The 24,855-nt window shown below is 40.2% G+C and overlaps 2 protein-coding genes across 2 annotated transcripts; one reads left to right on the plus strand and one right to left on the minus strand.

Annotated features, from left to right (window-relative positions):
• Positions 1-29: 29 nt before the first annotated feature.
• LOC117749091 (stonustoxin subunit beta-like) lies at positions 30-18,340 on the minus strand. Its single transcript, XM_034559304.1, has 6 exons — positions 18,289-18,340; positions 17,828-17,890; positions 17,605-17,747; positions 17,130-17,513; positions 16,849-16,906; positions 30-112 (listed from the first exon to the last, which is right to left on the minus strand). The coding sequence occupies exons 1-6, from the start codon at positions 18,338-18,340 to the stop codon at positions 30-32; spliced, it is 783 nt and encodes a 260-aa protein (XP_034415195.1).
• Positions 18,341-21,874: 3,534 nt separating this feature from the next.
• On the plus strand, positions 21,875-24,852 carry LOC117749092 (tripartite motif-containing protein 16-like). The gene is made up of 4 exons (XM_034559306.1): positions 21,875-21,923; positions 23,812-23,874; positions 23,981-24,123; positions 24,424-24,852. The coding sequence occupies exons 1-4, from the start codon at positions 21,875-21,877 to the stop codon at positions 24,850-24,852; spliced, it is 684 nt and encodes a 227-aa protein (XP_034415197.1).
• Positions 24,853-24,855: the final 3 nt, after the last annotated feature.

Consider the following 24,855-nt stretch of genomic DNA (forward strand, 5'->3'; position numbering starts at 1 on the left):
ACATATAGGATGCATACAACTGCATTTCATCACATGTGCATGCAGTGGATGGTCACATTCCCGCACTGAGCCTCCAGCTCACCCTTACCCTCCTCTGCAGGGTTTGCTTTTGCTAGGAAAAACAAACACCCCAGTTTAACATATGGAAGTATAACAATTTGCAGTTAATACTGTACCATAAGTCTGTGTACACTCTGGAGACAAGTGAACAGCAATTACAGAATGATCATTCTGTAGAATTATTACATTAATATCACCACACAGTGAAATGCAAACCAAAAAAAAACGTTAGCAATCAGAACATAAAGTAATCAAATTAGTTGATTACTGCACTTTTAATCACCAAACTTGTGATACATTGAAATAACCATGATTACTTCTTTTTGACTGATATTGCAAGGCTGCTTGTCACTGAGACGGCAATTACTTTACCACAAAGCCCCCCGGGCTGTCTAAACAAACCACCGAAGTGTGAAGACATTGTTTTTTACAGGGCATCGACGTGTTATGAATATAAAACTTTGGTTCAAAGTTTGTCGGATTTCCCTCTAAAAATACCCTAAGACTAGTACAATTCTGAGCAAACTGTACATTTATGCTCGAATAACATTAAAAACATTTCCAATACTGGTGCCCCCCCCCCCCCCAACACACAAACTATATCCCTTATCATACCATGGCTTACCATACTATGGTATGATAAGGTGCAATTGCCTCTCCATACATGTGGTATGAAGTAGATATATCCTCCCACACTGTGTTTATATGATACTTTTTCAATCTATCCCAAGAGTAACTCAATATGATGTCATTAAACTAAGGTAAATGGCAGGTTAGTCTTTGTATAAGCCGGTTCCCATGACTAAAATTGGATATGGATGTCCTGGCATCTAGCCTGGGCTGAGTTCTGACCAAATAATAGTCTCCTCAGGTTTCCCTCTGAACTTTCCTCAGCTGCTGTCTTTGGATTAAGCCTTGCGTGCGTGCTAGCCATGCTATCGACTCGCTATAGTGTTGAATTAAATTTCCTCACCATGTAAAATTAGCATTTTGCGAAGCCTAGAGAGAAACAGCTGTGCTCCAACTGTGGGAGGCACTTGGCTGACAGAGACAACCACAAGGTGTTTGTGCTGTGCAGTGTTTCTACTTTGATCCCTTTTACTTCTTTGTTTCATGCTTCAGTTTTCTTCTAATCATGCGCTGCCAACGTGCTTGTCTTTTCTTTTCACTATATGTGTCGCATCTTATGCCGAGCGCTGTCTGGTACGCCTGCAGAACAGTCTGTCTTTCTCCACTCTGGGCAACCAATGTATCTCAATCTGTACTGCAGAGTCCAACATGCAGTGAAGGACATTCATGAAAGGCCCACAATGAGATGTGCACTCATAAATGCTAAGACGAGATACAGCTTCCCAGAAGCATCACAGGACTCGTTCCACAAATACTTTATGGACGTGACATCCATAGCAGTGACCAAACAACACGTGGTGACCTCTCCCTGGCTGCTTGACCTCTCTTTGCTCAGCAGGTCACATTTTTTCAGTTCACCAACCTATCTCCCCAATATAGCAATAGACACAAACCAGCCACGCCACCTTTGGAAGAGTCTTTGACTAAACCCATCTTTCCCTCTACAGAGCAGAAGGAATGCTACAGATCTCTCCTCAACATTTGATAATATGCACTGCACAGAAGATTATGGACTTATGTCCCAGTGGGGAAAAGATTATTTGCTGTGGCCTTGAAAGACCACGGCAAAGAAGGACAACTTTGTAACATGAATAAAAGCGCTTGAATTTCAGGAACATTTTTAGATGGTTGACTTCTGAATAACACTGCATAGCTGTGATTTACAACCATGGTTTAGTTTTTGGCCATCAAATAGAGGATAAAACCTGACCCATTATGTATTTTCATACAGCGCTGTATGGCGGCATCTATGTACTGACTAAGATATCTTGGATGACCTCACTGTTTGAGCTCTCCTTGCACTTTCCCTGCGGAACATAATGTTAATAAAAGTGTCAGATCAGATGACACTTGGTATGTTTGCAGCTGCCATTGTTCAACAGTAGACACTCCAAATAAACCACAGCTGTGTTTCCATTCCATTGTTAAAATGACCAGAGGGACATAGGCAAAAGAGAGCTGGTATCATAGCTTGTAGATGGCATGGGATGGGCAGCACTCCTCACATGGGGAAACAATTCAGAATTGCTAAAAGGACATAAACTGCATCATTTTGTCAGTGAGATGTACTGGTGAATGAGACCAGAATAACATCACGCACTAAACTTCAGATGACACCACGTTAGTCCTTTTTTCCTCCTTTACACAGCCGAGGATATGATGAGTTGTAGGCCTGGGTGTGGCTTATTCTGCATAAACCACACTTATATGAGGCTGAAGCAAGCGCAGCCACCCTGCATACTTATATGACATTTAGGATCTAGCTAGCAGCTCTGTGACAAACCACTGCAGAGAAAACTTGTAACAGTCAGTCAGCAATTAAAAGAAAATGTAAAAGTTCTCTACAGAGCAAAGTAAGCAAAATAAGGCTTACATACAACTATGGGAAACACATTGAATTCATTTTTTTGTGTAAAAAGACTTTTTAACTGTTTTTCATGCTGTCATTTCAGTCCAAATTGAAGTAATCAAAAATATTCCAAATAATAAGTGGTCCACTTAATCTTTCATATATTATGTGACATCTTGACTAGCACATAATACCAACATTATACATAAACGTAAAACACTCAAACCATACTTTTGGAAGGGCAAAAGTAAATAATCAACAGACATGTGACTATGAGCGCAGTTCTTTTCTTACCATCCCCATCAGCGTCTGAATCTGCTGCAGACAAGGAAGCAAATCAACTGAAAAAAGCAGCTAGGAAGCAAATGCTTGTTGCAGATGACATACGATTGCAACGGAGAGCAATAAACAAAAAACAGAAGCACCATGCACCATCACATTTAATACAAAGTTGACTTGTTGACACATAAATATATACGTTGATGAATATAACACAAAAATATCTACGCTTACGGTAAAAACACCCAGAAACCAGAACATACAATATGTACCTGGAAATACAACAATATATGTCAAACCAAACCAGGTTACGTTCACACATAGCATATACTATAGAGTATATGTACATATCAGTCCAGTGATGACAAAAAACACAAGGCATTCAACATGACATTTTTTATCCTGTTATTTCATGTATGTCATGGCAGCATATCAGTCATTGACGAGCATATTTATAATGTTTTTAATTCATTCAAAGACATTCAGTTTTTATATAAATTCATGTATTTTTGGGGTGTTTAAAAACACATAAACAGTATGCAGGTCACACGAGTCAAACGGGAAAGAGCTTTGAAAATAAAATGTACAAGTACAACAGTCATGCAGATAGTGTAATGTTCACACTGACTGGCGCATGTATGCACTTATATGTGAATACATGTGATGGATTATAGAGACGGACATATTGAACCAGAACATTCAAAGCACAGGATTCATTCTTACCTCCATCTGTGGGGAGTGCATCTAAAGAAAATGAATGACTGTAATTATTCACTACATCTAGTCATAAATGAGGGTGCTGAGGCAAAACTCAATAGAACAAGTGTATTATTCCCTGACACTAAGAGGTGGCTACCATCTTTCTCTTCCTGCAGTTCGGCTGGGCAAATAAAAATCATGTTTAAGTGATTGGCAACAGGAGGATCTCCAGATAAACTCCACTAGAACATGTAAACAGACCACCTACAGATACTGTATTTGATCACACATGACATGGCCACAGTGAAGTGTAACCCACAGGGCATTGGGAGAGTTCCCAGATGCAAATGCATTAAGTTGTTCTGTTGTTCAGTTTATATTAAAATCCATACAGATGGTCTGTCGTGTCTGCTTCATACATGTAGATACTTTATGTACAATCAAACAAGTCCAACATGCAAAACAACTTAAAAAATCAACAAAAACTCATAAAACACCAAAACGGAAACAAGAACATTAATTCCCATTAGGCAGGTCATCAACCCAAAACAACAAAACATAAAGACATGGATTGACACGTTGCTGTGATACACTGTAAGCTACGTACATGTGCAGAGTGCATGATGACACTTTGCCGATTTCTGACATTAGATTGTTACCATAAACTGAGGAAATAAAATCTGTTGCTGCACACTCGAGATGTAGTGTGACGCATGCTGTAAGCTCACTAAGAAACACAAACACGCTGAATGGAAGTAGCATCATAATTGCTTCATGTTGTCTCATATGATGTTATTGACTTATAGGCCTATCGTCCTGATTGTAATTGTCCTACTTATTATCTAAAGCAAAACTACTTGTTCTGTATTATTCAGATAATTACTGACTGATTAGCTCAAATGCACAACACTCAACTCAAACCCATTCCATGTCACATAATAACACCATGTGAATGCTCTGAATCACTCAAAGTCCAAAAAAAGGGGGAGAAAAGAAAAAGCAAATCATTATCCCTCACCCTCTTCCGCTGGCTCCTCTGGGGCTAAAATTAACAGATTTTTGTTAGACATAAAATGAAAAGAAATACAGTGGCAGCCCCTTTGGAAAACACATATATATATCAATACACTCCGACAGCTGAGCAAATAAACTGTATCAGTGTGTAACATAAAATCCAGATTGGTATCACATGACTACACTCAAATGTGGCTCGTGACACCCAACGCATTTTGCCCATTGTGCCGTCTGTGCTGTTCCATCATCTGAAGACAGCTGAGTTACCGCTTCAGTAACCTGATCATTTTCAGTGCAACACATTCTCAGTGAAAATGCCTGAAGGTAAAAATATAATATATAAACATTATGCTGGCATACATGAGTTAAATCCAAAAGTTTAGCGTAGAATGGTGCGTGCTGATCACACAGCCTCAGAGTCAGAGGATTTGCTCGACTCGGGGAGTTGACATGATATGTGAGCAAAAGTCAAAATGTGAGAGCCATAATCAAGTCACTATGGGATGGCCCACAAAAGGTCAATAGGCAAATGTTGTGGATCAGCTGACTTACTCTGCCCCTCCGGTTTCTCTGAGGAGTAGAAAGAGAGTAAAGAGATGATTAGAAACTGTATTAGTACACATATTAACAATGTATCTGTTTTGCATTATTTGAGAATATCCTTTTTATCTCAAATCATTTTGAGTGGTCAAGGATCTTGATTCATCTTGTTCTCTTTTAATTACAATCGGTTTATGATATCTAACTGGATGTTTGTCTGAAACTGATGGCATTATATAAAACTGTTAATTCAGGAATGTTTACAGTAATCTGAAGCTTGTGATCTTGGTCCGTAAATCTAAAATAGGCCTTTTACCAACCAGGTAAAAGACGTGTGAGACGGCCACCTTGACATGTCTATGATTATTTCATCTCCCATTTATTTTATAAATTCATTGTACCATCTTCCCCTATGGGCAAGACATATTTCTATGGCCCAATTGGAGCTATAGAGGATGAGTGGGTGGAGATAGTTGAGGCCCAAATCTGGTAAAAGGAAATTCTCAACTGAAATAGATGCATATAATATACCCAACTCCTCAGGTATCTCCCCGGGGGCCACTGCAGAAGCAGCTAAAGGCCAGGGACGGTGTCTTGTGACCTCCCTGATGTCATGCCACGTTCTTTCAAGTTGAACAGTTTCCTTGAATAGTCCACCCACTTGACCTTGCTTGCTTTACTGGTCACTTAAGGTTTGTCTTAAATTACATGAATTTACAATGTATTCACTTGGCTGTTAGCTAAAGTTAGACGAGTTATATTTACTATGTCGTCTCTCTGTTCTGTCCTAATGCACAGAACATATGTTGTATCCATTCTCACAGAGCAGTGTATACAGACGGCGCCCACTTGGGCCCTCGTGTAAACAGCTGATATCTTATTAGCACTGTGTTTAATGCTACACATTTGTGTACAACTGTGTTTAGCTCGTATGGCTTCTTACGGAACAGAAGTCTCTGAACAATAAGTAACGAAACAGTATTGGCTTTCTGCTTTTTGTCTGTACAAAAAAGGAACACATTAATACTTCCTGTGATACGTTTTAACACCTACATCGAGTGTAAATCTGCATTAATATCTGCTAAGTCAATCCACTTGGGCTGAGAATCTTGATCATCGCCAACAAGTGTTTGATCCGGCATGGTAATCAACTTCTGCACAGCTGTTCCTCACAGTTTAAATGTCCCCCTCAGAGACTGTCCATGGTTTCATATATTAGCAAAGTATTAAAAGGTGTTGTAGATTTTGTTGTAGATATGCTTGTTTTGTTTTGTTTGTTTGTGGGATACTTCTTTCTTAGCCTGTTCCTTATTTTGTTAAGGTAAGTACACAAGCTCTCTGTGCTATTGTATTATATTTGTCTGAAGTTACGTTCCATTTATTTCTGGAAGCATATGATTTATGTGTGTGTTTTATATTGTTTGTAGTTGCTCTGTCCTAAATATAATCTGGAGTTCAGTTGAGGTACTGCAGGTCTTCCCCTCACTTTTTGTTTACCTCTCTGTGTTTACCACTGACAGCTTGATTTACGAAGTGCGCAATGACCCAGACATAAAAAAAGTATGAGGAAGTCTGACCATACCACGCCTTTGAAGATGTCTGGGTGTCTTTAGACAGCATGATAAAAGGTTAATGAAGATATCTCGGTAGCACATCATTCAATAGCTTTTATCTGCCATAAGAAACAGTTTTTAGTGCGTGTTTTTAGGACGATATCCTTTTGAAGATAATGCAAACTTTTATTTGAGTGGATATATAAAACAACTTCTCGGTTTAAAATGTTATTATTATTGTTAGTATTGCATATTGAACTTCTATACATTCATTATTTCAAATGTAATACTTTCATTCACTGTTGTCTCAAGTTTGAATAAAGAAAGTGATGGGTTCAGCTGTGGGATGTATTTAATGGAAAGAACAATATCAGACAAAAAATATAAATATTAATTATATTATATTAATTATTATAAATATTATAAATCATCATTAATATAACAGCAATTAGGAACTAGCATTCAATTTTGAGTTAGATTTTTTTTGTGATGGGTTCTTCTGGCTTTATGCGTATAGTTTATTATCTAGGAGAGGCTTCAGTCTTCCATCATTTCATGTCATGGCTGTTGGAAACCTTAAAAAGATAAACAACGTTGGGACATTGATGGATAAACTTCTCCGAACTGGTCTGGTTCAACTTGCCCTCATCGTGTTTTTTCAGGTGAAAGGAATTGTGAACATGAATCATACCTATATGATGACGAGAAAACTGTCATGTGCTTGATTGAGTCCATTAGAACAACATCACATTGAGGGCATCGCAGGCCTGATGACCATGAGGGAACTTTCTGATAGATTTCTTACATGTAACGACTTATCTAACATGGGATTGCAACTAAATCAAATACACTCTGGTGTGTGAAACTCTTTAACTCTTAATCTTATGAGGAATGGGAAAAAGAAAACGTGAAAAAGGTCATGGGTGAGTATTTTTAGCTGTCAGCTGAGGGCGGGACCTGGCTGCTAAGTGAAGCAGCACAGAAAACAGTTCAACTCATCTTGTGTGTAAATACAGACGGAATAAAGTGGTGCGAGACTCTAAATTAAGGGTGAAAATGTTTCATGAGAGTGTAATACACATATAGTTGTTGAGCTGTTTAAATCACAGTGGCTGGTTATCTGACCCCCAGTTTGGAATGAAAAAGAGGTGGGAGGTGCTGACAAGCAGAAAGGAAAGTGGGATCGTATCCACATTACACGGATTAACTCTGAGGCTGTATATGGTAAATAAAAGTAGTGCCCGGTAATGTTTCTGGGTTATAAATAAAAAAGGGCCTGGCTTAGATCTATAAAACGATGAACACGGGGACAGATAGAGAAAAAAAATAAAAAAATAATGCACAGTACAATGTGGGAGCAAGGTGCAAAGCCGCCAAAGAAAGTCCATCAAAGCCCAATACATTCACTATTACAGCACGGGCGGTGGAGACAGTACACAAAGGGCTTTGGGCTCAACACTCTTCTTCTCTAACAGACCCATCTGCTGTGGCTTTCGCTTATCTGTCTGCCACTTCAGTGATTTACAGCCACGCAGGGTCAAAGTGGAGGAAATGCGGCTCCACAAAAGGACACACCCACGGCTGCCAAATGACAGTTTTATATATATTATTTATTGTTATAGAAAATGAATATGCAAAATAATATGAAGTCAAACTTTAACTTTGTGTTGTTTGCTTTTTAAAATATAATAAACAATTTTATGAAGCACACTTCTATGATAATACAGGTTTAGGGGTCAGGGTTAATGTAATCATTAACATGTTTATTAGCCCACTAATGTTGGCTTTTGTTAAAAAGCATCAAAACCTGTGAATATTGTATTACAAATGTTATCGTATTAACTTCTGTAAAGTACATGAAGCTAGTCAGCAGTAGTAGCTCCCATGAAACATAAACTGGCCCGTCATACAGCACATCAATAGTACGCATATAGCACCTGCTGGGTACCTGCTGTACTTGCTGTAGTTACTGTTTGTGGAAGCTTTTCAGCATGATGTAGCGCTCTGTGGGCAGACGTCAGTAACATACTGATGATGTCATATCAGCTGGTTGTGCTAATTTATGACCTTTAACATATTCTTCATGGACAGATAACAACCAGGAGCCAAATGTGTGTCTTTATGAGATGCCCAATCTGTTTAGCCACAGTAATTTAAATGCTGCATGAATCTTTAGCAGCAAGAGACGAATAAACAGTCGGATCATTTGAAGATTATATTTTCAAGTATTTGGTCTATTTTGGTTAATTGTCATTGTGATATCAAAATTGTAACTTTTAATCTCATTTTACATTAAAGTCTATTGTAGTTTTTGGAATGTTGTTTAACAATATTATTTCTGCTCTCAGATGAGGAGAAGGGGTGGGAAACTGTGTGAAATTGAACATGTGGCAGTAAGCGTTGAGGTCATCTGATATTTTGTTTGCTTCAGTTGGGCTGAAAAACACTTCTGTGGGTCAGATGGGGTAACCTGGTAACCTATGTTAGATTGAATATTAAACACTATACTACACCATAACAGCAGGCATCATGCTCTTAGATACATATACTCTCCTCTTCAAAGCTAAATATAAATATATGTATTTGCATCAGATCGTTTTATTCTTTTTATCACAGACTATACATAAACATAATGAATAATTAATTGATGTTAGATCTTAGACTACCATACAATAATTGTTACCAAGAAATCTGATATTATATATAAGCCATCAAGTTCTGCAACATCCTGAGATATATAAGTAGTATGTAACTATTGCAAGCAACTATATCTCTAAACCAACCAGGCAATCCAAAATCAAGCATCCACATTACCAAAGTAACTCAGTCTCCAAACTAATTAAAATGAATGATGTTTTCACAAAAAGTATCTGCATACCTGCAGGGACTGGCTCAGGCATGGTTATTCCTGTGTCTCCTCTTTGCTGCTGTAAGACTGAGAGCTTGTGGTGCTTATTCCTTTTATTTATTCCCTCTCCCTCTTTCTGTTATTCAAATCTCCTCTGGCACTCAAGTCACCCACACCCTCCAGTGAGCGAGGAGGGCGAGAGAGGCTGCCGACACCCCTAAGGAGTTGAAAAAGAGAAGCACTCTGAGAGAGAGCGTGATATGGTGGAGATATGTTTCTCCACCATATGCCCCTCCACAGTCTGTAACAGGCCAAGGTGTTTACACATTTATGTTGAGAGTAATGGACCAACTAAACCTGTTAAGCTCTAATGTTTGCTGCAGAAATATAGAATAAACTCAGATGACCAACACGTAACTACATTTTGACACTTTATCTGGCTCCTTGTTGGATCATCACCTCTTAACAACCCACATTAAGAGCAGGATGTTCATGTAGTTTTGTGGTTTCTTCCAGTATACTGGATATGCAGACAACTAAGTATTTGAAAAACAATGTATAATACTGTTATTGATGCTTGATGCACCTGACGCAGCATCATTTGATCAAACATGGAGCAGGTTATCAAACATGGCATATTATTTGCATCCACTACTGTATTAATGAATCGGCTGGCGTAATGGCCCAAAGTATGTTTTCATAGCACTCAGCACATCAACAGGACATTGTACAATATATGTATTAACTATGTAATTGTTGTAGGCATCAATAATCCCAATAACATTGGGTTGTTATTGGGATTATTGATTCAGTAATTCAGATGTAATATTTTACAGTTTTCTGGTAGTTTAATATATAAGAATTCATCAGATTTAGAAGCTCACAACATCTTTAGCAATGTGTTTGTAAGCAACTAACCTCAGCTGTCAAATAGATGCACTGGAGTAAAAAAAGATAACTTTTTAAGCTCCAAATTGTACATCAGTGCAGCTCTTGAGTAAATGAAGGCCTACTTATTTACATACAACCATTTCTGTTTGATTTCCCAAATGACGCCTTAATGCTTCCAGGTCCTATTTGAAGCCGACTGGGCCGCCTGCCACAGCCAGGAACAGTGTACTTTCCTAATGATACGCTATGCAGAAGCCTCTGCCTCTCGCTCCTTAGCATCTCATCGTGAATATTCAAGTCTTCGCCACGTCTTCATTACCGTTCGTCATCTCCTCCTTCATTTGTCAGAAATGTGCATGCGTCAACAGCGGGGAGCCGCAGTGGAGACAAGTCCCCCACCGCTGGGGTCAGAGTGTGGCAGGCATGTCGGTCTTCAGGGACCACCAGACGGGTGCATCTATAGATACAGGGGTTGAAATGTCTCTTGGGGAACGAACAGTGATACAAAGAGTAAGCACAATTGATAGCAGGGGAGATATATTACATATTGGTTTATTATGTTCATGATCATCCCAAGTCACTACACTCCCTGAGGCCTTAAATATCAATTTTCTTATCCAACCTCCCATGACTGCAACCTATCATGCTACTACTTTAGAAACAACATAATGCAGTAATGAAATGTAACCAAGTGCATTACAGGCTACATCCACACTACGTTTTAAAACGCATATCTTTTGCTCAGTTTTTGCCTATCGTCCACACTAGAACTTTGAAGGAGACGACAGTAAATGCCGCTGAAGCCGTTTTAGTTTGATAACTCCGGAGTTGCGTTTTAGTCGGGAAACACTAGACCTTTGGAAAATGATGATGCAGACACTCACATTCGCTTCTTGATTGGGTCTTCTCATTTATGACGTGGTTCTCACACTACATACTGTAGCTGACTGGCGACAAGGGTCACACACTACATGATCTTCTATGGGGCGGAATGTGGTATTGCTACTTTTAACACTCTAAGAATATAGTGTAAAAAGTGAAAGGAGTAGTTTCACTTTTTGGGAATTACACTTCTTTGCTTTGTTGTTGACATTTAGATGAGAAGATTGATGTCACACACTCTCTCTGTGTGATAATATGGAGCTGGAGCGAGGACGTGATAGCTTAGCAGGAAGTCTGGACACAGGGGGAAGAGTTAGCCTGGTAATCTCCAAACTACAGTTCAGCTTTAGAGCTTTAGACGTGTTGTCAGGTGTATTTTTTTCACTTTGGACAGCCCCAGCGGTTTCCCCTGCTTCCTGTCTTTTTGCAGGCATTTAGTTGAGATGGTTACGGGAAGGGGAAGGTGAAGGGGAAGGGGAAGGGGAAGGGGTTAAGGCATATATGATATATGTGACTGTCCTCACAAAGATAGAATGTCAAAGTTGTGTGTGTGTGTGTGTGAGTGTGTGTGTGTGTGTGTGTGTGTGTGTGCGTGTGTGTGTGTGTGTTTTGGCAAAGAGAGGGAGACCGATGGGGAAGGGCAGTATTAAGTTTCTCAAAGAATACTTTCAGCGATTTAGTGTCTCAAAAAGATATTATAGATTGTGATGAGATAAAGATTAATTGGCGACATGAAAATAACTTTTCCACAGTCAGCAACCTGTGTATCTAATGTGATAAGTCAGTGATTAGTCCAGAATATGGGAAGATACACTTTAATGGTGTGTCTGCCGTTAACATCTTTAATTGAATTTAACTGAAATGTTGTTTTTCATTGGAAGAATTCTAGCTGTTTTCAAAAGAAATGCTGAAACGTCCATTTCAGGCTCTAGCAGCTGAAACACTGACAGAACCCTGGAGACGATGGCGAAGGTATGCATACTGAATTATGGGCCTGAGGATGCTCACCTCCATTGCTTTTTAGTAGGCCTGTTAACTTTTCTTTTAACTTTCTTGTCGTATTTTTTCACACGGTTGATTGGGAAACTGTAGGCTGTATCACAGCATTTTAAGTGACACATCGTGGTCCCCAGTGTTCCCCTTTTTTTATCTACCGTCACTGGGTTGTATAAAATATATCCACGTAAACTCCTGCAATCTCTCCATATATATATACCTCCCACTGTATATATTTAATCAGACATTTTAGCAAGTTTGTAGATGATTCTGGCAATTTGTGGTCGCGTTCAGGAGGAAACTTGACTGTGTTTGTGACTTTTTTGTCATAGTGCAGTATATTTTAGAAGTGTACAGGCCGCTCCCACTCTACAATCTGATAAGGGAATTGAATTGGAGGGCAACTATAAATATCTAGGGACTTCTACAGATAGCAAACAGAGACAGTAACATGATATCATTTGCAGGAAACCGCAGCCGTTTCCCCGACAGAAAACAAAATATTTTAACATCTGCTAAGATTTTGACCTAGTTTTTATCAGATTCTATTGCATTAGCTGTGCGTATTGCAGTTGTTGGGGGGGAGCTTCGTGAGTAACCCCACTATGGTTGCTGCTCTGAGCTGCACACAAATAGTTGCAAACTGTGAGATTCATGTGCTGAAAGATTAACATCATTTTTACTTACAGAGGAACTGATACTCTCTGGCTGATCCTTCACACTGGATACACTTCAGAGCGGAGAGAGCAGTCTTATTTATTCCTTCTGCAATTAGATGGCTTCATTTAAACATAACGTTCAGCAGCAGTGTTTCCCCACTGCAACAGCTTGGTGATTTATACCACAGACTGACCAATTATTACTGGTGGGCAATATAGGTGTATCAGGTTGATTTGTGTATTATAGCGCTTGTATATTGAGTTTTGTCTGTGCTTCAACTCTTGTTTTATTGTTTGTATTAATAGTTTATCGCGTTTTGTTCCTTATGGCACACTATTTTAGCTAGATTGATTTAGCTAAAATGGTGTTACTGTAGATTTACATACAACCAACACCCTGCCATGACTAAATGGATAATCCACCACAATTACATTCAATATTTTTTTAATTGGATTTACTACTTAAAATGCATCTATAATTGATACCAATAGTCATACAGCATACGGCTGATCAGTCACCCAGTCATTTGGAGCTTATGTTAAAGTGTTCAATTTAGAAGAGCTGTCGACTTTTAATCAAATAATATGTGGGGTTTCCCACAATGTAATTAATACCTATTTTTTTCAGTTAATGGAACATTTTGACAAGTAGGATTGGAGTAGGATCATGGTTCGGCTTATGGAAAAGTAACTGTAATACATTCATGTTTTTGATGAGCAAATTAATATAATTAATACAATTGTATGAAAAATCCCAAAGATTACACAAAGTCAAAGCGAGTCAATGTTTTTTTTAAAGCACTGGCTATGTGCGTTTGTCTTTAATTATTGTATGACACCATGGCCCCATCTTGTGGTATTATCAGGAAGTACCATTTTATTTTGTGACTGCGCCCAATAGGCAGAGATATATCGATATTATATATCGATATATGTAAAAGAAAAAGGGCAAACTCAAATGCACCCATAATCATTCAGACAATAATATTAAAGTGTATACATAAACGTGCAGCAGTAATGTTTAGAACATTATATATTACAGTAAAACACTGATTGAGGCAACTATTCCTCAGAATGAGTACTTTTATTTCATTTAGTTTAATGAAATGAATGGTGATGGATTATCGTAACAGTGTGGCATTGCAGAATACTTATTCCACCACCTCTTCAAGGTGTTAGCCTGTGATGTGTGTGACGACCCTCTCTGCCACTGGCTGTTGTCCTTGCAGGTGGGCGAGGTGGCAGAGGGTCATCGGGAGAGCGGAAACACCTGAGATAATCGGCAGCACTGACACACCTGAGGTAATCGGCAGCACTGACACACCTGAGGTAATCGGCAGCACTGACACAACTGAGGTAATCAGCAGCACTGACAACACATGGGCCTTGTGTGCCAGTGCATGCTGTTATAAGGCCCTCTCGTCTCAGCTGGTCTCTTTTTTTTTCTCCGTCCTGAGACCCCTTAAAAAACACTATTCCTCATCTGCTCGAAAGCTGCGAGAAAACGAGTTCCGTTTTTTTGCTTCAGTGAGTGAATAATCGCATGCAAGTTGGAGCATGATTTGTAAAATTACATTTTGGTGGCTGGAGGCTGTGCAGAGCTTTTTCAACATTTGACACAACGGTCATCGGCCTCATCAGGAACGGTGAGGAGTCTGCGTACAGACGGGAGGTTGAACAGCTGGTCCTCTGGTGTGGTCAGAACAACCTGGAAACTGAACAAGCCCAACACTGTGGAGATGACGGTGGACTTTAGGAGGAACCCCCCAACACTACCCCCCTCACCATGCTCAACAGCACTGTGTCTGCGGTGGGCCTCCAACATCAACACCATCTGGAAAAAGGCCCAGCAGAGGTTGTACTTCCTGCGCCAGCTCAGGAAGGACAACCTGCCTCAGGAGCTGCTGATCCTGTTCTACTCCGCCATCATCCAGTTTGTTCTCTGTTCTTCCATCACTGTGTGGTTTGGATCGGCCACCAAACAGGACAGAGACAGACTACAACGGATAGTCAGGTCTGCAGAGAGAACTATTGGTTCCAGCCTGCCCTCCATCCTGGACTTGTACACCTCCAGAGTCAGGAAGCGGGCTAGAAAGATCACTGCAGACCTTCACACCCTGGACACAAGCTGTTCCAACTCCTCCCCTCTGGTGGGCGCTAGAGAGCACTGTACGCCCAAACCAGCAGACACAGGAACAGCTTCTTCCCACTGGCCGTCACTCTGATGAACACTTAATCAGACACATCCATCTGCACTACTTGCACTATTACCACCTTTCTGCACTAACATCTACAATTTATTGTCATTGTTGTTTGTTATATTGTACATACCTGTTGCTACTCTGTTGTCTTTAATGTCTATTTATATTTATCTTATTTGTAAATTACATGTATGTACGACGAGAGCGTACGTGTAACCGGAGTCAAATTCCATGTATGTGCACACATACATGGCCAATAAAGCTGATTTCTGATTCTGATTAATTACTGTGAATTAAGGCAATACTTTCTTTGTTGTGTTTTTTGGATCTATGTACTGTATGTTCTCTGTTGATTATATTCAACATGCATCTTGATGACAACAATGTGCTTGATGTTAGCTTAATGCTAATTAGCACCATTGGACATTATCAGAGAGACTTTAAGGTCAGACGGTTCAGGTTGCCCTCATGACAAGGTGTAACATTCTCAAGAAGTCCTTTGACTGTAAAAGATTCATCAGCTCACTGAGAGCACCTCCTAAAATGTGCAAAAAAAACTAAATCTTACTATTTGATTTTGCAATTAATATTCACTCTTTCCCCCTGTGTTCCTAGTTCAGCTTGTGGTGGCTTGGGGTGCCAGCAAGGTCTGTGCCTAACAATATTTTCTTCAGGATGGGAGTCACTTTTTGTCGTTTTAGTCAACCTCAAGTATAGAGGATAATAAACCTCAACACACAGCTCATATATTGAACCCGCCAAGGTACATTCCCAAAAGCACAATATTTAATATCGACCACCAAACAATTATACACCACAACAGAGATTGCTCAAGATGAATACATTTGTATTTAACACGTCACAGGCAGGCACAACAATACACAAAGTCCATTCCGCATTTTCCTTTTCGTTCAATCACAACACAAAATCATAGTCTTTCTGGTGCAGTTCAGTTTTGTTCAATTCACACAAGAAGTTGAAACACAACATGTGTGTAGGTTGCAAAAAACAAGTCTAAATTCTTATCAATGAACTCAGCATTGAGTTAAGTCAGGCATCTACACTATTATATTTCATCAATCTCCTCCTTGCATGCACCCTCATTGGCATTATGTGTGCTCACATATGAACGTGTCTATGGATTTGCAGGATCTGCTTTCATGCCACCAGCTTAATCCTCCGGACCCCTCCGTGCTCAGCGTTAACAGGGCCAGGCAAAGGATGAAAGGCCCAGACCAGAGCAGCCGAAGCTATGGTCGAATTTGAATGCTTCACATGGCAGCGATGGATTAATTTTCCTGCGCCGTAAGCTTGTATTTATAAATCAAAACTTATCGTCTGACGTTTATACCACAAAGCAATGCAGCGTTGTTTGATCTCTCTTCAAAACATTTGGCACGAACACTTTGTCTGTTTATTTGTCCGTCTATCAATATCATCTGTTTATTTTGCTCTGTTCTCTTATAAACACTTTCGGATATAGTATTAAATACTTTTGTAAATTAAGGAAATTAGTTCTAATTTACGGCAGCACGGTGGTGTAGTGGCTAGCACTCACTGCAAGAGGGGCCGGGGTTTCGATCCCCCGATCCCGGGCGGTCCTTTTGTGTGTATTGGCACGTTCTCCCCGTGGCAGTGTGGGTTCCCTCCGGGTTCTCCGGCTTCCTCCCACAGTCCAAAGTAATGCGAGACTCTAAAGCGGCCGGCCTGTAGGTGTGAATATGAGCGTGAATTGTTGACTGTCTACGTGTGCCCTGTGATGAAACTTGTGACCTTTCTAAATCGCCTCTAGCCTCCCCGCCACCCTGAACAGGATAAACGGTTCAGATAATGTAATGGACAAAAGTTTGAATTTAAAAAGTAATTTATTGAATAGTGGTAGGTACAAATTAATGCTTAACAACACACTTACTTAAAATAATATGACAGTAAGCAAGTACACATCTGACCTGATATTCCTTATCTTATCGCACACAATTTACTTTACTCCTCTGTTTTAACTAAGAAACATGAGGACTTTTGTCCTACCCAGAAACCTGGCAACATTCTCCCCTTGAAGGAGCTCTTAATCTTCTGCAGCAGATGGATCTCCTTCCTGGCTTCGCTCCCCTCGCCCTCCTCTGCTTTTTCAATGCCGTAAAAATTGAGTACACCAGCTGGATGGTCAAGGTAGACCCCGATGGTGGTGTACTGGGGAATATTCCAGATTTCTGTATTATTGCCATTGAACCACAGCTGGTAGTGGGATCCACCCCACCCAAGACCCCAGGACTGTTCATTTTCTCCCAACCCGCACTGTCCGTCGCATCCCCTCCTCCCAGCCCGTTCATAGGCGACTCCGCTGATCACCCATCCTGAATTGTTCACCTCCCAGTAAGCTCGGAAGCCCGAGATGCCTTCTTTGCAAAGAACCTGAGAGAACAAAGACAATGGTTGAGTTAGTTTTTAGCATAGGAAACAAGTATTATCTTTCTCAAATTAATTTATCTTGTTTAAAACTTACCTGGGGGACATGCTCATATCTTTCTGGCGTGTCCAGGACGGGACAAGTGACATCATCGGTCATGCGTGACGCCTTGGATCCACCCTCTGTTATCCACAGCGTTTTATTGGCTGTCTTGTCATCCAGGGAAAGGCTAATCCAGTCTGTGGGATGTGTACAATGTGCCATTCAGGAAAATAAGCTATAAATCATGAGAGTGAGAAATCTTTTTGTCCGCTCTTACATTTCAGAAGATCAGCTCTGCATGTGGGCTCAGGGATGTTGGGCTCGTAGTCTGGGTTACTTTCTGAGTGATGGGAAAAGTTACAATGTGGGTATAAGATGATACAATAACAAGCAGAAGCTTTACACCTTTCAACGGTCCCCAGTGAGTTCACAGTTGGAGTTATATTCTGTGTTTTCTGTAGTTTACTTTATAATCTTACCTGCAGGAGTAGCCAGATCTTTAGATTGTGTACCTGTAAGTACAAAACCAATATGACCGCCAGCTCTACTTATCGTTTACTTTGGTTCACTGATAGAAAACTTCATACTAACCATATGCACAATGCTAAATAAGTTTGCATCCTGGCTCATCTCCAGATAAACTTTCCAACACAAAGTGATACTCCTGGCTGAAGACGCTGCAGCATATCTCAATGAGCATACATCATCTACTGAGGACAAGAAAGGGAGTTTACTTACCAGGTCTTCCGGAGGCTGGCATAATTCTTATATTGGGAGCACGGATTGGCATCTTTATCGCTTTTTGTCGTGTTGAGTTGAATGTTGGCGTCTATCAGTGGTGTACTGCTGCAGCGATGCGAACGGCTTCTTTATATACCCCCCGGAATGGGGGTAGGCGCTAAAGGTTTTGGGGGGCCCCGGGGATCTCTAAGATAAGTTTTGGTATGGTATTTAGAGATAATTAGCTCAGTAATTGGCCACAAGCCTGCCAAACCAGTCAGGCATCTGACCCGCTAACCCATATCTATTAGTTCTGTATTTGCTTTGACAATTACCTTGTCATCTCTTTGTTTTGGTAGTTGATACCTATACAGTAATGAGGTCATCCTGTAGAGAACAGAGAGGTCAAGTTAGGCCAGAAGAAAAGGTTACCGGCAAAAAGAAACCTGGTTCAATGGAGTTCCATTTGGAGAAGAGTTTGTCTGTGCATTGTAAGTTAAATAAGTAGTTTTACTAATGTATCTGATCTTGCCTGTTATGTCCTTTAATTATTGTAAAAGATTTGTGATTCCTTACTGAACGACACTGTAGGATTGTAATGCTTCTGTGTTCCCTGAGCATATAAATATACTGTATACTGCAATATGCTTTTCTGTAGGCATTCCTTCTGCTTAAAAAAAGTTAATGTCATTTATGGGCAGTCCATCAGTGTTTATTGATTAGTAAAATTGTCCTAAAAAGGTTTCATTTAAATATTACGTTTTCAGCAAAGTACAAAATAGGATTTATCTTTTGGTATTATAAACTGTATTATAATTGTCATATACCTACAGGTAAATACATTACAAATGACATACAACTTGACATCTCTAAGCATTCAAGCCATTGAAGCCCTTCTAAGAATTTAGGAGCAGTGGGCTGCTATGGAGGACCCAGGGAGCAACGTAAGGTTTAGTGTCTCACTCAAGGAGACATGTGGACAGGAGAAGCTGGCGAAAAAAGACAACAAAAAAGTTAGAAACAAAGATATTTAGACCTGAAGTCCAGCACGTCCTCACCATCACCATGCAGAGCAGCCACAGGGTCACAGCTCAGCCCTGCCTTTATGGCAGAGATCGGTTTTCGGTCAGCAATGTTTTGAAAGTCTGTTGCCCCTGGTTTCTGATCGTCCCATGAGAGGACACTGGAAGAACTCAGATAACACATCACCCACACAAATCCCATTGGCTAGTCTGGGATAGTTCCATCACTACTCCTGGTATTTACTGCCTCGCTCACTCATCTGCTTGGGCAGCCAGCAACACAAGAAGGACGGGACAGCCTTGGCTAACGGTTTGGCAGGGTCCCAGAGCTGTAAACACCTGAGACACGCAGCTCGCAGTGGAGGGCATAACACAGGGAAGGGTTTACGGCCAGTGACAGGATTTTTCTTTTAACCCCGGCAATGGGCATTAAGGCACGAGTGGTGGTAAATGGTTGATGTGATAATGGAGGTCAAGTGTGTTGCTAAATCTGATATGATGAACCGACATACCTACAGTCAAGTGACTTGCAGTTGGCATGTTATTTATTGTATTAGGTTATATTTGTATATACAGTATGAATTCGGACTTTGCTTGTTACATACCGTAAATGTCCTTTGAAAAGTATGATCATCAGATGTGATATGCCTAACCTCATGACAAGGTCCTGTGAGTAAATGTTTTCATTCAAATGTATTCATTTAATTTGGACTTTTTACACACATGTGCAGTTGTATAGATGTAACTTTTATTGTGAAATGAATTAGAAGACGGCTAAATTAAAGTAACCTATTCTCTTTAAAAGAAAGATGTACACTTTAATGTGATTACTTAAAGATGCAAGCTTCATGATTAGAATCATTTCAATTAACTCTCAACGGCTCTCAATATGTCGGCGGCAAGTCGGCGGCTCGTAGCTAACTAACAGTGCTAACAACGCTAACTTTGCAAACTACGGCAAAAGTGCTGACATAACTAACATTGTTAACTTGAGAGGGCATCGGAGGGTCTTCAGAGACGGCATCATATACTGTAACCATATGCCATATGAGCGCAGTGCAGAGCGGCGCCCGTGAGCTAACCATTGGAGCACGCGGCTCTGGCAACAAATGCAGGAGAGGCTCTGATAACAACACACATAGGTGGAGAGTGACTTCATTCTGCGATCAGTAGACATTACTCCACTATATCTCTACATAAAAAATAAGTTTGTGCTGCTATATTCATGTTCAGAATGTTAAATGCAGCTCACCTTTTAACTGGTTATGAAACTGTTTTCATTTATTTCTGATGTCTTTATATGACCAACATAAGTAAACAAGACCATCAGCCAGAAGATTGGATATTTTGTTATGGTTGTCGGTGCCATAGTGTCAGATTCCTTCAACTCAGACTACAGCCCGGCCTCTGGCAACTAGCAGACATACCTAAACCAGCCTTGCTGCCAAAAAAAGAATTGATCCCATATACAGTATATACAGTGCATCCGGAAAGTATTCTCAGCGCTTCACTTTTTCCACATTTTGTTATGTTACAGCCTTATTCCAAAATGGATTAAATTAATTATTATTAACTCTGTGAATGTCCTTGAGTGGCCCAGCCAGAGCCCTGACTTGAACCCGATTGAACATCTCTGGAGAGATCTGAAAATGGCTGTGCACCGACGCTGCCCATCCAACCTGATGGAACTTGAGAGGTTCTGCAAAGAAGAATGGGAGGAACTGCCCAGAAATAGGTGTGCCAAGCTTGTGGAATCATACCCAAGAAGACTTGAGGCTGTAATTGCTGCCAAAGGTGCTTCAACAAAATATTGAGCAAAGGTTGTGAATACTTATGTACATGTTATGTTTTCGTTCTTTATTTTTAATAGATTTGCAAAAATTTGCAAAATATATATATTATATAAATATATATATATATATATATATATGGGATGAATTACTTTTTTTGTTTTTTACATTTAAATGTTCAATGTAAGAATAAGACCGGTAAATGTAGGCTTTAAATATGTTGCTGCAAGAGGAATATCACATATCACATCACAATGATAATGCTCTAGTGTAGAACATAGTGATATTCATACTTGTTCAATATGTTACACATGTGCGCATGTTGAACCTTATACTGCTTGATGCCAAACACCAGGACTTAAGTTGTATATCTTTCCAAGCTGCATACTCAGAATTTGTTTCTGGATGAGTGTGTGTTTGCATGCACCAATCCCCCTTCCACCATCAGTGCTGTCACTGTGCAATGTGACAATATCAGCGGTAGTGATGGCGAGGGAAGGGGGTGTGGTTCACTTGGTACTAGGGGGTGTCCTACAGAAATTCAACCATCCATTTAACCCCTCTAAGGAAAAACACTGCTCCAATTACAAGCCTCCTGCCTCCCCGTCTTTTCTATTGGCACGTTTTAACTCACACTTATGTCCATGCCACCGACTCTCATTCCTTCACCCATGTCCTGCAATAAAGGTATAAGAGTGGCATTAAGTCATCACACAGTGGAGCCAACAGAGAGACCGGTGACATCAGGGCTGAGCCGGGCTCAATTCAGTAGCTTAAACAACCGGTATCGAGATGCCTGCCACCAAGAGAATTGTTTCTGTCACCCAGATGTCACAGAAAGGTGAACTTTATTTTTTTTTACATTTTACACCATTTAGAATAATTGATTTGAATACAGGACACTATTTTAATAATTTAAGAGTGTTTTACCCATGTGTGAACACCTCCATCTAAATGTTTGGGAGGTTAATTAAGCCTGTCAAGAATATTACAGCATATATTAGTTGGTGCATACAGGAATTATTATCAGCAATGCTTTCGATCAACTCATTCAATAACCCCAGCCGGTCAGTGTTTGCTGCAGTTTTATTGTCCGTATAAGGGGGGGCAACACATGGGTGTATCAACATCATAAGCACCAGAACAGATTTATCATGCAGTATGCATTTAAATGCTGTAATTGCATCTTGAAAATAGCTGACATTCAGCAGGATTATAGCTCATTAATGTATATACAGTCCACAGACTATTATCATGGCAACAAGGCTAACAGATCCAAATAGACCTGTAGCACAACTTCCAAAGGAATAGAGTCTTACAGCTGGCTTGCAGTTGTTACAATAGTATAATCGTTAGTTTTTTAATGATAGGAATCCAGCTTCTTGCCTGTGAAACAGAGGTTTGTAGTCCTTATAAAAAAGTTCTTATTCACACACTTGCATTTAACCATATCACCATGGAAACAGATGCAGTGAGGAGACGATAATGCCAGATCCTGTCACTTGACTAACAAGCCCTCTACAGAGGCTTCATTGACCTTAACTGTTTTGTATGGTCATGTTGTAATGAGGCCAGAAAAAAAGCAGTTATGTTCATCACCATGTGCTATATCAACAGACGGATAAATATCAGCTCATTGAGACGTGGCCCTCATACAGCACGGCGTATGAATAACCGCTAAGCTTGAATGATTTGGATAATGACGATACATGTAGATACATGTCGATACATGTAGAGCTTCACCTCGTACGTCCTAACATATACACCTTTTGCTACTTTTTCTGCTCTTTAATATTCTGACCTGATGTCAATGTGCGAATGAAAAAGGTTCAGTCATTTTGGATATAAATAAAACACATCCCTTATGTTAGTCGACGCTGACCACCTAATGCTGTGGGGATCAGGTGTCTCCTTTTTTTAATCCCCGTACTTAACAACAAACTGCATAGTGCATGCTTACATGAGTATTAGTTACAAACGCTGGCATCGTGGCAGAGCCTGTTATGCAACTGTAATTTATGACTTCAAGGAAAGTTACGGCACAATATTGCCGCCTGTGATCAAGTTTAATTTGAATCTAAATGCTAGCAGACTTAATTATTTTCTGTCTGTATTATAAGCTCCTCTCATTATTACATACAAGGATAAAGCCTTCATTATCTTCACATTAACTCTATTTGAGAGCAGCTGCTTTTTAATTGTGACACAATTAAAATGCAATTAGTAATTTGTTGGCTGCCTTTACTCAACTCTCTTGAATGTAATTTACCTCAATGAACAAATGTTGGATATACATCCCCAATTTATCTGATTTGTACGAGCAGATCATGTTCTTTTTTTCTGAGCTTCATGAGGGCATGTGAGGTGTCTGGTTAATTCCAACTGCACGGCATGAATCAACCACTGGCTCCAGAAGGCATGTGGTTGCTGATGTGATGATCTGGCAGAAGCAGATGGTTTTCTAATTATACATCATCACCTGTTGAGACCCACCTGACACATACCTCTGCCTAACAGCTGAGCATGTTGATCCTAATATAGGTTGCTCTGGTGATAAAACATATATATTTTTTCTTCTTTTGCAGCAAAAAAAACCAATAATGCAACCACAGGTAAGACAGCCACCGTATTACAGGCTTTTGCTTGTTACATGTTTTAAGTACAAATCTAATGTGTCTCCAGTTCCCCTGACCTTGTCTGACCTTGTTGTTCTCTCACTCACTCCTCAGAGAAGATCCCGGCCTACGAGCCAAATATCCCTGAGCCAAAATGCAGAGCTGATCTAATCAAACGTAAGATTCTTCCTCTTTTACAATTTTCTTTCTCTTAAAAACTACACAAGTTTGATGCAAACATAATTTATTATTGAATCATTGTTTCTTTGTCATTTTTTTCCAGATTGGTTCAACATTTCCCTGGATGACAAGACAGCCAATAAGATGCTGTGGATCGGAGAGAATGGTACTAAGGTCGCTCGTAAGACCGACGATGTCAAGTGTCCTGTCCTGGATAGACCGGAGCGATATGAGTATTCTCCACAGGTACAGGTTGACACAATGCTATCTATATGTATTTTCTCATGCTATTCAAGTATGTAATAATAAGAGAGTGCCATGAAGTTGTCATGAGTTTGATGTGATTGTAAAACCCAGGCAAGAGATATTTGGAACCAGAAGGCTGTCCCCCGGCTTTTATTTAAATCCTGAGGCAACTAGTTTGGCATTGCAAGTCGGAGAAAGTGATGCTGCTCTAAATTCTCCACAGTGGCAGCTGTAAAATCCTATTAATCCCAGTTAATGTTGGATAGCCTCTAAATAACACTCCCATCCATGTTCCAAAAGGTTCTTTGCAAAGAAGCCATCCACGGCTTCCGAGGCTACTGGGAGGTGGAGTACTCCGGGTGGACCGTGGTCGGGGTCACCTACGAACGAGCGGGCAGGAGGAACACCGATGGTTTCTGTGGCCTTGGGGAGAACGACGAGTCCTGGTGTATTGGCTGGAGTGGTTCCAGATATAATGCCTGGCACAAAGGCCGCAATTTAGAGATCATGGAGATTCCTCAGTATTCCACAATTGGTGTGTATCTTGACCAGCCTGCCGGTATCCTAAATTTCTATGGTGTGGAGGAGGTGAAGGGGGAAGAGGAGTGCACAGGAGGAAAGGAGGTTCATATTTTGCAGCAGTATCGGACCACCTTTGAGCAGAAAATGATACCAGGTTTCTGGTTGGCTCCGCAGTCACACTGTCTGATCCTGAAGAAGGAGGAATAAAGC

The sequence above is a fragment of the Cyclopterus lumpus genome, chromosome 19, assembly GCF_009769545.1.
Source record: "Cyclopterus lumpus isolate fCycLum1 chromosome 19, fCycLum1.pri, whole genome shotgun sequence".
NCBI lineage: Eukaryota > Metazoa > Chordata > Actinopteri > Perciformes > Cyclopteridae > Cyclopterus > Cyclopterus lumpus.